We start from the raw sequence: 13,389 nt of genomic DNA on the forward strand, positions 1-13,389 counted from the left end.
CACACCAAGAAGCAGAAGAGTGTCACTATGGAAGAGAGGTAAAATCACAAATACAGCTAGAAATGTGACAGGAAGCCCTGTGAAAAAATTGATTGGGAAAACTAACTTGTGTGTCTTTTTCAAGCTTATCTGAGCATTCTCCCAAACTCTTCTGACCAGCTTTCATATTTGTTGTTGCTTTGTGGCAGAGGGTACCTGACTTCTTTGGTTTTCTGTGAGAACAGAAATTCGCAAGATAGGCAATGTTAACAGAGAACTTAATATATCAAACTCCACTTTTTATACAAAAGACAATGTAACAATTGGTCTATGTCTGGGATAGCCAACTCCCATCAACTTAGCCTGGTAACATATAGGTTGCTAGTGTAAGTTAAAGGTCTTTCCATAGCTCCATGGCAATCGGCACTGGAGGTGGGAAGGTGTAGACCAGTCCACTGGGTCATATACTTGTGTGGGTATTCATCCTCATCACCATGGAGTGAAACTTGGAAAATAACTTGGGAACCTGTGCATTTAAAAAAGCAAACAGATTGGCCGAGGGCTTGAACACCCGTATCACTTGATGAACACCTCTGAATTCAGCTCCTGTTCTGCCTGAGCCAGATGCTCCAGCTAAGCCAATCTGCTCTTCTGTTTGCTGTCCTGCTTAGATGATATGGGTGCAAGATTCTCCTCTGCCCAGCTGAACAGTAGATGAACTTCCTTCAACAGGGTTTGGCAGCTTCTTCCCCTTGGCGGTTTACACATGCCTTTAGAGTCATGTTGTTGACCCAAGCTAATTTGTGGTCTTGGAGTAAGTCACTCTCAGCTCCAGCCAGCAGATGGAACAACTGGCCTCCTGCACAAACCACTTGCATTAGCCTAGATCAAACAAGCTCCCCAACCCCAGTGGCTCCCATGTGTGGTCACTTGCACGATCCTAGTAAGGTCAGTCACCTCCGCTGAACAAGAGACAGAAAGAGAGAACTGAGGAGGAGATGTGCCTGAAGCTACCTTCATGGAGCAGGCTGGACAATAAACTGGGGGAGGTTGCTGTACCCCACAGAGGACATAAATAAGCCTATTTTGCATTTCCCTACCTTCTGGAGCAAGTGGGAAAAGCAACCCAACTGAGGATATCAACCTCCACTGTAGGAAAAAAACCACGACTTATCAATTATCTGCTGGTACATAAACAGTCTCCAGGATCAGCAAGTCATAACAAATTCAAGAGAGCATTGGTAGCCCAGCAGTAGCATGCCTGTGTTGCAAGCTGTATTGTCTGGGGGAAATGAAATTATTAAGCTAGATACATGTACAAGGGGAAACTACTGCAAGATGACAAGGTAGCATTTCTGGATTTAATCATTTAAGATGAGATGCGTGTTGCTGTACAGGAGAGGTATGGTGCTCAGGATCTCTTTTGCCTGAGTGTAAGGAATAATGCCGAAATTCATATTCACATATAAATTTTAGAGACACACATGGTTATTTTATACTTTATTCTTACTCTTTTGTCTCATTAAAAAAGTGGTTAAACTGTGACCTGGATAATTCCAAGTGTGTTTGAAAAGTAATACAAATAGTATCTCTTCATATAATACACAGATACAGTAAAGTGGCAAAGAGAGAGCAGGCATATTTTGTACTTTATAAAGTCAATGTGAAATGTTTATAAAAAGTTATATATGAGTATATTAAAAAGTACAAATAAACAACAAAGGAGGCTTTTAACTATAGGCCAGGATCCAGAGAAGTATGCACAGTGTGCAGGCACATTAGGGCTTTCCCCATTTCTCTTCTCACTGTAGCCCCTGGCTGGAAAAGCTGCTCCTTTAGGTCAGAGGACCTCCCTTCCACAGTAGCCTTTGAGCAGCACAAGGTGCTACAGGTCAAAGAAAAAACGTCAGTGACGCCCCCACCTGAGCAGAACTGCAATCTCCTGTGCAGGGCTCTCTGGACACTGGCTGTGGAATGCAGGGTCTGTAAAATACTCCCCATTACAAAAAAGAAATAAAAGAAACTAGTCCCCTTTGAGGTAGCATTTCCCACCCAACCTGTGGGATGTTGGGGTCCAACAAATTCTGAACAGCACTGAAAGTGTGAAATGTTTTGATATAAATTGAGCACAAACTTTTCCCCATTAAAATCAATGACAAAACTCCCATGGATTTAACAGCGCTGAACTGCTCCTTGACTAGCAGTCCATCTTGCTTTATCAATCTATTTTGCATACTTCTGCTTAAAATGCATAAATAGGATTAAACACAATGCCAAAAGTGTCTCCTCGTAAAAATCAATTATCTTAGACTTATATTATCTCTACTTCTTTATATTTACATTTTAATTTCTGTTATGATCTCTAACAATTTGTTTATTCACATTTATGGCAGTGCAAGCATTCAGAAAATCTCCCTCTCTCCTTATAATTTATTGGCATTAAGACTGAGATGCCCGTGAAATATTCACAGCTACACACAACTCAACTATAGTATCTATAGTGGCATGACCAGGAGAATAAACTATTCTCTGAATTTATTTACATTTCCAAACAAATTAATTCCCCTAACTATTGACTAACAGATCTTTTGTATTAGCATGTAATTTTGATGCATAGTCTAAAACCAAGTATGAACTGCCATTAATCTTTTTAACTTCCTTGAAAACTTAAAACTGGGCTCACTAGGTGGCATTTAAAGACACCCAATTGCTTAGGCAGCTGAATGTGTCTACAGGTGAAAGGCTGCAACACTTGGTACACTTACTTTGAAATAAGCTCCAAAGGAAGCAATGAGATTTGCTTCCAAGTGCATAGTGGACTGTAGCTCAACTGTTTCCCCCATCACTTTCTAAACACAAGGGTCACTTTAGCACTTCCTGTCCATTCCAAAACAAATACAGCGGTTTCTAAACTTTGCTTCACAGTAGGAAATATACAGTCCTGTCCTTTGGCAAAACGCAACAGATATATTAGAACAGTTCTATTTTATAGTAACAAGCATAACAAAAAATAAAAACTACCCTTACTTTTAAAAATATTAACTCTTTATCAAATCAATCTAAACAGGATAAGACATGTTAAAAGATTCTTAATTACGAACATTGTTCAGTTATTAGGGAAGGACAAAGTAAGAATCATATAAAATATGTGGAAGTGATATCTAGATTACTTCCGTTTTTCTTCTTAGGCCACGCTATAGTCTTCATCCTTTTATTTTCTTGGCCATACTGTCCATTTTGAAATTCTCTTCAATCTATCCATTTGAAGCGTCTGGGACCCAAAAATCATGAATCTGCCCCTACGATAAAAATAAATTGAACTTCAAAATCGGTTTAGACCAAAACTTTGAATTTATATTCAATAGCAGCCCAATAGCAGACCAAAGACATGTATGTACAGATAACTTGCAATTTATGTACATTCAGCTTTATGTGCTTGGCAAAAATACTAAAAATAATTAAAACGGAGGTGGAAAGGGGGGGGTGTGTCCAGGAAAAAAACGTTGGCACTCCCACTTGCCACTGAACTCAATGTTCTGACTATATGTGATTTTGGCTCTACATACTATCCCCAGAACGTATCTCCAGTGTAAGTTAAGAGTCAGCTGTATCTATATACTCCAGCACCTGTTTCCACACAGTGGCCAATCAGATGCCTCTAGAAAGCCCATGATGAGGTCATGAAAACAATACAATAGTCCTCTTCTGTTTATACTCTGAGTGTGGCATGCTACTTCTGAATCTAGAGGTTTCACATAGCCATCATTCTTCTCCTTGAATCAGTCAAATCCTCTTTTAATGACCACTACCACACTTTAATTCATATCATAGAAATACTTCATTTTGCTTGTCCTAAACCTAATGCAAATAAATTTCATTAGATGGCTCTGAAAGGAGATGCATGAACCCCTTGCTCATTTTTGTTGCCCTTTTCTGAACTTTTCCCAACTTTACTGTATCCTTTCTGAGGTGAAGCAACCAGAACTTTACACAGTATTCCAGATTTGTATAATGGTATTATGACACTGGAACTTTTCACTTCCTTTCCTAATTATCCCTAGTGGCACCTTTCTTGGTCTGTGGTATTCATTGTAGTTGAGCTTCTATTAAATGTGGTTTTTACCAAACTTCTCATTTGAGGCAAGTTTCTGCTTTTGAAGTAAAATGTGACCATATTGGACTTCCTTGGCAATTGTCCACTTACATATATGTTGAATTTGGTAGCACTATGGCCACAGTTACCAATTGGTTCGACAACACATATCTCACAGCAGATCCTGGGTGCCACTTTAGGATTAAGTCCAGGGTTGTCACCTTTCTGGCTGGTTACATGTCCTAGGACACAGTCATTTAGGATACCTCCTTGTTACGACTGAAATACACACACACTCAGTCTATGTGAAGATAACTGAAGCCACACATTACTGCAGCACTTTTTCCTTTGCATGCCTCATTGATTTCCTTCTACATCACAAGATCAGCCTGAGCATTTTGGCCAGGGGAATGATAGTATGTCCCCAGTTCTAAACTACTTTTGGAGTTCTAGCTTGTTGGAATTTATGTCCTCTTTGACATACAGAGCAACACAGCTTCCATTTTAAAGGCTTAACTAACTAAGCATTGTAATCTAACTAAGCATTATATTTCTTTTCAGTAGGGCAATTTCTGTCCCTTTGCACATTTACATTTTCAGCTTGCACAGTGTTAAGATTTCTATGCTTCTAGTCTGATACTTTAGGGCATGCATGAGTGATGCATTCATCTTTCCAGGCACATTTGCACTAATTTGTTTCTGTAGCCAATGAGTTACACTTCATTCTTGAATAATTCCAGGCTGTTACAGAATGGTTTTTAATATATATATATATATAATGCATGCTACATACCCCTCAAGCATTATTTTGACATCCAAACTTCTATTAGCAAATCTATAGAGCTGCTCACCTCTTAGAAAAGCAAACTTATTCATTATAATATGCCACAAAGACACCCTTGCAGAAGTCTGTCATTACCATTACATTGAAGACTTACAATATTTCTGTAAATCACACAGCAATGTGAAAAGCTGTTTTAACTGCATAGTACCTGAGTAAGCCGAGAACTGTGAATCATTTGTTGCCATTTGCTGTATGTTCTAGCAACTAAGTCTTTTACCTAGAAAGAGAAAACAAACTGATTGAAACCAACTGGGGGAAAGGATGCTTAAGGGTGCAATCCTACATACTCTTACCTCGGAGTAGGCATCATTAAACACAGTGGGGCTTACTTCTGAGTACATAGATGAATCAGATACCTAGGGCTTACATCATCATCTGCTTCAACCGTATTCTCATCAGACCTAAAAATGCAGGACTGAAGTGCACTCTTGCAATTTAATAAAAGTGTGAGAAGCAGCCCTGAAATCAGCATTCAGGAGTCCACAAAAGAAAACCCATGCCCTGGCCAAGATAGGATGTTGGAGTAATGGAAGCAAACTCCTCAAACGTGCAAGATTACTCATATTTGACTGCATATAAGGAAGGGGGAGCAGAGAGAGTCCTCACAATAACTCTTACCTTCTGGGGATTAAAAAAGTACAAGACTACTCACCTTAGTTTTATAGAACAGTCTAACATCTTCTCTAATATCACATTTTACATGTTTTTCCAAAGTAGTGCAGAGTTTCACCAGCCATTCCTAAATGTGAGATTAAAAGAGTTAATTTTCTCCTGATCAAATGTGTAAATAATGGGAAAAGCATTTCAAAGTGACATCTTCCCTAAAACTTAAGTTATTATCTACATTTTCAGTAATAGTATGATTTTAAAAGTATTAGGTGTTACTTAGAGAGTTATAGTTACATCCTGTCTTTCCAATTATAAAAATCTGTAAGGTGACCAGGAAACTAACAATTTGAACAATAAACACCCCCCAAATAGGCTGTGTATTGGGGAAGGGTATCCTACACTATATAGGGCATTATTGCACCTAGAAAGAAACTAGGAACCCATGCAGCTAAAATGGTTAAAATGTTTACAGAAGATATTTGAGCCTTCATGAGCACAGTTAAATCTAAAAACAAACCTTTTACCTTGATGAGGAATGTAACCCCAGCCAAAACCAGGAGACCACCATTTCCATGAATTTGTAGTATAAGCACATACATACTAACTTTAATTTATTTCACAACATTTAAATATCACCTGATTGTATTACAATCTCTAAGTGGTTTACAAAAAATTACTTACCCTGTGGTTAGAATTTGTAACCTCAGAATTGCTAGCTTCCCTGACCAAGTGAAGAAGAACATAGGCCAGATAGTATGCCTAGAAAATGAACAGAAAGTATTCAGCCTAGCTCTTAGTAGTAAGGATGCTGCCAACTTCCTTGAGGGGAAAACCAATCAGTTTTCACAAAGAAGGCAATTCAACTTTTGCAGATGCTCAGTGTTTACCACTGCTTTAAAAATAGCACTGAGATTCAAAAATTACCAAAGTATACCAACAATGCAAAATTGCAGCAGATTTACACATTCTGCTCTTAGTAGTCAAATACTTGTGTCTTACCCCTTTCAACTACCCACACATCAATATAAATTGATTAAGAACTGGTTCTTAAGCAGCAGGTAAAGGAACAAAAATCAAAAAAACTTTTAAGATAAACCAGGAGTTAGGTGCAAATATGCCCAAACAAGTAAATCAGTTTATTCACCATTTTTTGAGCAAACAAACTGCACAAATATGGGGCATTTACATAGGTATTTGCATCTATAATGCCAGCTTGCAATAAAGAGTCTATGTGTAGTGTGAAAGGCACGTATTCCTGGAATGAGAGCAATTAGTGTTTGCTGAAGCCATAAGTTGTATAGAACGCATTTACAACAAAACCTAAGCAGAAGAGTCTATTATAACAAAAAGTTGTATCACACATACTGCCAATTCCTCCCCCGACAACACACAAACTGGCATCCAGTGTACCACCTACATGGTGGTCACATGTGAACCAGCCCTTGGTAGTATTAAGGACAATTTCCAGCATACAGTGGTGTTTAATGTGACTTTGATGAGTAAACAAAATGAGTAGGCAATAATAAGCCTTTTCTTTATTGTGGCTTTAGGGGCTTGCTGTAATATAAGAAAGGTTATTAACACAGCCCAGTCTATACCTCTTGATAGGTCACAGCCCAAAAGAAGGCTTACAAGGCAATATTGTATAGTGCAACATAGGGGAGCTCTCATCCTGGACTGTTCCACAAGCTGCAGAGGAATCAGCACCTATGTCAATCTTGATATCTGGGCACTCATTTTAGCAGGAGAAGACACTGTTGGGAAGAGTGACTGATACATCTGTTGTTATCTGGAGTTCACTTTTGGCTCTAAGTGTGAATCAGTTTGATCTTGATAGAGACATTTTTAGGTAGTCTAAAACATGGACAAACTGTCCTAATAATTTCTAAATGAGATTGACTAAGATAAGCAGTATGTTCTCTGCTGATCTGCTCAGGAGCTTTGTTGATCTGCTGTGGTCAGAGCAAAGAACTTCGAGTATATTATATTATTCTACCCGAATGGGTAATCAGTACAATAAAAAAGTAGTAACTCCCCTGCACACACACCCAAAACTTAGCCCTTTCTCTTTTCTCATCCATTCACTTCATCCCACCTTGCCAATGCTTGCCTTCTGAGATATCAGCATCTCCTAAACACAAATAACCAACAACTCAATGCCCATCTGGCTCCCAGCCTGCCTTAAGTTTGACCCTGGGACCCTGCTTTCCAGGAATGGTGTCTGAGATTACCTCCGGTTCATATTGACGAAGAAAAGACTCTTCTTTAAGACCATCATGGTGTCCCACTGTCTCAGATATTCTCTTTAACAGATTCGAAGGTTTCATATTCACTAGTTCTTTACACAGAAGTGACATCTATGTAATCCCAGGAAGAAGGGGGGGGGACAGATTAGAGAGGAGCACAGCTTACTAATACTTCCTGGCTTTTGGCACCATTAAGAAGAGAAAGCCTAAATCATTTTTAAATACAAAAGTCTGGAGGATAATTAATGTATGTGAGCTCTCCCAAATTTTTATTCATGCTCATGGATCCTGAGAATTCTTGGGTTCTAGTTTACTTTGAAGTTACAGGAATCAAGACAAGCATCTTATTTGGGAGTCATCGAGAATGAGAAAGAGAACAGGAGGGACGGCAACAGCAAGCAGAGTAAGGTTGTACTGATGAGCAGCAGCTCTGGGTAGTAATCCAAACAAGATGGGTGCACATAATTTGAGTTTATTTTATCAAGAAAAGTGACAACATACATTTTAAAAATAGAATAAATATACCAAGACAGCACTGAAGCAACTCAAAAGCTTGCAGAGGAACAGAAGCAGCATGTTCAAAATAGATTAGAGAGGATTTCCCTTAGAACTGATGGATGCTGAAGTCAGCCTCTAAAAAGCAGGAGGAGCTGGACACAATTTGGAATAAACACCTCTTTTAGTTTGTGACTTAAGGAAGCCCTAGGATTGGTAAGAGCAAAAATACTCTGTCCCTGAATGAGGGAAGCCTAGTTATCTCTATGTAAATAGCAAAAACTAGGTTTCCCTTGTTCACAAAAAGGAATACAAAGGAAAAAGGGGTTGAAAGAAAGAAGAGTTCTTCTGGGATTTTATGCCCTCCCAAGGAAAGTCATGCAAGCTGCTTATGATCATCAGTGTCGATCATGGATTAGTGGAAGGTAACTCTTAAGAACTCAATATATTAATAAAGCAAGTTTGTACAGTACCTGCTGGTCATGGCTGCTGGGTATTTTCACATGGGTTTTAAGAAGCTTCAAGATTACTACCAAACTAAGATGCCTTCTTATTTGTCTGAAATGATAACATTTAAGTAAAGATCATTTTCTACAATGTAGTGGTTTCTCTGTGTGTTTTGAAGTGACATGCAAAGTGAACTGTATTGCAGTGAGGCTTACCTTCCTCGTGTCATCCAGTTTGGGACAAACTGAACCAGCCCTAAGAGATCATGATGGTGGCTGGACAGGTAACTTATTGCACGGCATAACTCAGGCATCTTACAAGCAAGACAAGAGAAACAGTCATTAGTAGTAATTAAGAGCAACTGCAAAAAATCCAAAAGTTTCAATACAATGCAGACAAGAGTCAATGGCTATCCTTTAATAATGGTATTGGTGAAGGGGCTTGAATAACTCAGAAGCTATGAGCTATGCCGTGCAGGGCCACCCAACATGGACAGGTCATAGGGGAGAGTTTTGACCAAATGTGATCCACCTGGAGCAGGAACTGGCAAGCCACTCCAGTATCCCTGCCAAGAAAACTCCATGGACAAAGACAACAGGCATATAAAAGTTATGACGCTGGAAGATGAGCCCCTCAGGTCAGAAGGCACCCAACATGCTACTGAGGAAGAGTGGAGGACAAGTACAAGTAGATTCAGAGCTGATGAAGCGGCTGGGCCAAAGCTGAAAGGTCGCTCAGTTGCAGATATGCCTGGAAGCAAAGGAATAGTCCAAAGCTGTAAAGAAAAATATTGCATAGGAACTTGGAATGTAAGAACCATGAACCTTGGTAAGTTGGATGTGGTCAAAAATGAGATGGCAAGAATAAATATTTACATCCTGGGTCCATTTAGTGAACTAAAATGGATGGGAATGGGCGAATTCAGTTCGGATGACCATCATATCTACTACTGTGGGCAAGAATCCCGTAAAAGAGATGGAGTGGCCCTCATAGTCAACAAAAGAGTAGTGAAAGCTGTACTGGGATGCGATCTCAAAAATGATAGAATGATCTTGATACGAATCCAAGGCAGACCTTTTAACATCACAGTAATCCAAGTTTATGCACCAACTACTGGTGCTGAAGAAACTGAAATTGACCAATTCTATGAAGACTTATAACACCTTCTAGAAATGACACTAAAGAAGGATGTTCTTCTCATTATAGGGGATTGGAATGTTAAAGTAGGGAATCAAGAGATAAAAGGAACAACTAGCAAGTTTGGCCTTGGAGTTCAAAACGAAGCAGGGCAAAGGCTAATAAGAGTTCTGCCAAGAGAATAAGCTGGTCATCACAAACACTCTTTTCCAACAACACAAGAGATGACTCTACACATGGACATCACCAGATGGGCAGCATCGAAATCAGATTGATTATATTCTCAGCAGCCAAAGATGGAGAAGCTCTATACAGTCAGCAAAAACAAGACCTGGAGCTGACTGTGGCTCAGATCATCAGCTTCTTAAATTTTTTTTTAAAAAAATTGGATTTGATATCCCGCTTTATCACTACCCTAAGGAGTCTCAAAGTGGCTAACATTCTCCTTTCCCTTCCTCCCCCACAACAAACACTCTGTGAGGTGAGTGGGGCTGAGAGACTTCAAATAAGTGTGACTGGCCCAAGGTCACCAGCAGCTGCATATGGAGGAGCGGGGAATCGAACACAGTTCACCAGGTTACGAGTCCACCGCTCTTAACCACTACACCACACATAGCAAAATTCAAGCTTAAACTGAAGAAAGTAGGTAAAACCACTGGGCCGATAAGATATAATCTAAATCAAATCCCTTATGAATACACAGTGGAAGTGAGGAACAGGTTTAAGGATTTAGATTTGGTGGACAGAGTGCCTGAAGAACTATGGATGGAGGTTCGTAACATTATACAGGAGGCAGCAACAAAAACCATCCCAATGAAAAGGAAATGCAAGAAAGCAAAGTGGCTGTCCAACGAGGCCTTACAAATAGCGGAGGAGAGAAGGAAAGCAAAATGCGAGGGATATAGTGAAAGATACAGGAAATTGAATGCAGATTTCCAAAAAATAGCAAGGAGAGACAGAAAGGCCTTCTTAAACAAGCAATGCAAAGAAATAGAGGAAAACACTAGAATGGGAAAAACCAGAGATCTGTTCAAGAAAATTGGAGATATGAAAAGATCATTTCATACAAAGATTACCATAATAAATGACAAAAGTGGTAAGGACCTAACAGAAGCAGAAGACATCAAGAAGAGGTGGCAAGAATACACAGAGGAATTATGCCAGAAAGATAGGGATGTGTCGTACACCCCAGGTAGTGTGGTTGCTCATCTTGAGCCAGACATCCTGGAGAGTGAAGTCAAATGGGCCTTAGAAAGCACTGCTAATAACAAGGCCAGTGGAAATGATGATATTCCAGCTGAATTATTTAAAATTTTAAAAGATGATGCTGCTATACTCAATATGCCAGCAAGTTTGGAAAACTCAGCAGTGGCCAGAGGACTGGAGAAGATCAGTCTACATCCCAATCCCAAAGAAGGGCAGTGTCAAAGAATGCTGCAACTACTGCACAACTGCACTCATTTCACATGCTAGCAAGGTTATGCTTAAAATTCTACAAGGCAGGCTTAAGCAGTATGTGGACCGAGAACTCCCAGAAGTACAAGCTGGATTTCGAAGGGGCAGAGGAACCAGAGACCAAATTGCAAACATGCGCTGGATTATGGAGAAAGCTAGAGAGTTCCAGAAAGACATCTACTTCTGCTTCATTGACTATGCAAAAGCCTTTGACTGTGTTGACCACAGAAAACTATGGCAAGTTCTTAAAGAAATGGGAGTGCCTGATCACCTCATCTGTCTCCTGATAAATCTCTATGTGGGACAAGAAGCTACAGTTAGAACTGGATATGGAACAACTGATTGGTTCAAAATTGGGAAAGGAGTACGACAAGGCTGTATATTGTCTCCCTGCTTATTTAACTTATATGCAGAATTCATCATGTGAAAGGCTGGGCTGGATGAATCCCAAGCCGGAATTAAGATTGCCGGAAGAAATATCAACAACCTCAGATATGCAGATGACACAACCTTGATGGCAGAAAGTGAGGAGGAATTAAAGAACATTTTAATGAGGGTGAAAGAGGAGAGCGCAAAATATGGTCTGAAGCTCAACATCAAAAAAAGAAGATCATGGCCACTGGGCCCATCACCTCCTGGCAAATAGAAGGGGAAGAAATGAAAGCAGTGAGAGATTTTACTTTCTTGGGCTCCATGATCACTGCAGATGGTGACATCAGTCACGAAATTAAAAGACGCCTGCTTCTTGGGAGAAAAACAATGACAAACCTAGAAAGCATCTTAAAAAGCAGAGACATCACCTTGCCAACAAAGGTCCGTATAGTTAAAGCTACTGTTTTCCCAGTAGTGGGAAGTGAGAGCTGGACCATAAAGAAGGCCGATCACCAAAGAATTGATGCTTTTGAATTATGGTGCTGGAGGAGACTCTTGAGAGTCCCATGGACTACAAGAAGATCAAACCTATCCATTCTTAAGGAAATCAGCCCTGAGTGCTCACTGGAAGGACAGATTGTGAAGCTGAGGCTCCAATACTTTGGCCACCTCATGAGAAGAGAAGACTCCCTGGAAAAGACCCTGATGTTGGGAAAGATGGAGGGCACAAGGAGAAGGGAACGACAGAGGACGAAATGGTTGGACAGTGCTCTCGAAGCTACCAGCATGAGTTTGACCAAACTGTGGGAGGAAGTGGAAGACAGGAGTGCCTGGCATGCTCTGGTCCATGGGGTCACGAAGAGTCGGACACGACTAAACGACAACAACATGTTATGGGATACAATGCGCTCTTGTAATATCTATGCTTACTTTTGAGATAAAAATTGGTTACCATGTTATCTTCACTGCCGCTGTAGCTGCAGTTTAACACATCTACTACTTCTTAGACAAAAAAGAATATTTCCAATCAGTGTCTCCAATACAAGTAGTATTTATCAGCAAATGATTGGAATTTTAAAGTATTATATTTCTTTTGGAGCTCAACCAAAGCAGCAGTTCCCTCAAGGCATGGCTAAACACACAAATTCTGGAGGTTTTGGCAAAATTAAGCTCAATTTTACACAGATTACACTAAACACTTATTGATGCAGTTACCTTGGTATCCCACTCTCTGATATTTTCCAGTAGTTTTATAACAAGGCACTCCAAGTCCACTAGGGGAAATTGTTTCAGCTCTTTTGCCAAACTCAGTTTAAGCAGCAGCAACAGCAACATAAATATTTCTTTGTCCGTGTAACCTTCTGGGTACATGCTTATACAGAGCCGCAGAAACTTAAGGGGAGAAATGAGATAATAAAACTTCTTCTTTAAGCAATATTGAATCTAATCTCAGTTGTGTATTACAAGTGCAGACAGTGTTTATTCCTTTGATGTGAAACTTACTAGGTTTGTCTGTCCTTGAACCTATCAGGGGTCAATTTCTGCTAACTACCAATAAGAAACATACTGCTCATTGAAAGAAGCTTTTCAAAACCTTTAACAGTCAAGATCAACCAGCTACTAAGTTTAGCTGTCCAAGTGAATCATGACTATCATCAGCAATCACCACATATGCTTCTCTTATACAAGAGAACTTTCAAAAACAGGAAAGG

General features: G+C 39.8%; 1 protein-coding gene across 3 annotated transcripts in view; it reads right to left on the reverse strand.

Annotated features, from left to right (window-relative positions):
• Nucleotides 1–1,467: 1,467 nt before the first annotated feature.
• Nucleotides 1,468–13,389, reverse strand: part of SLF2 (SMC5-SMC6 complex localization factor 2) — a 36,429-nt gene continuing 24,507 nt past the window's right edge. For all 3 annotated transcript variants that reach the window (XM_081912268.1, XM_081912267.1, XM_081912266.1), the window contains exons 13-20: nucleotides 12,893–13,069; nucleotides 8,929–9,026; nucleotides 8,740–8,824; nucleotides 7,757–7,882; nucleotides 6,207–6,284; nucleotides 5,569–5,655; nucleotides 5,065–5,133; nucleotides 1,468–3,278 (exon numbers count right to left, since the gene is read on the reverse strand). In XM_081912268.1, coding sequence (XP_081768394.1) covers nucleotides 3,234–3,278; nucleotides 5,065–5,133; nucleotides 5,569–5,655; nucleotides 6,207–6,284; nucleotides 7,757–7,882; nucleotides 8,740–8,824; nucleotides 8,929–9,026; nucleotides 12,893–13,069 — 765 coding nt within the window. In that variant the 3' untranslated portion in view covers nucleotides 1,468–3,233. The remainder of the gene's footprint in view (nucleotides 3,279–5,064; nucleotides 5,134–5,568; nucleotides 5,656–6,206; nucleotides 6,285–7,756; nucleotides 7,883–8,739; nucleotides 8,825–8,928; nucleotides 9,027–12,892; nucleotides 13,070–13,389) is intronic.

This window comes from Podarcis melisellensis (genome assembly GCF_964234715.1).
Source record: "Podarcis melisellensis genome assembly, chromosome: 5".
Classification (NCBI taxonomy): domain Eukaryota; kingdom Metazoa; phylum Chordata; class Lepidosauria; order Squamata; family Lacertidae; genus Podarcis; species Podarcis melisellensis.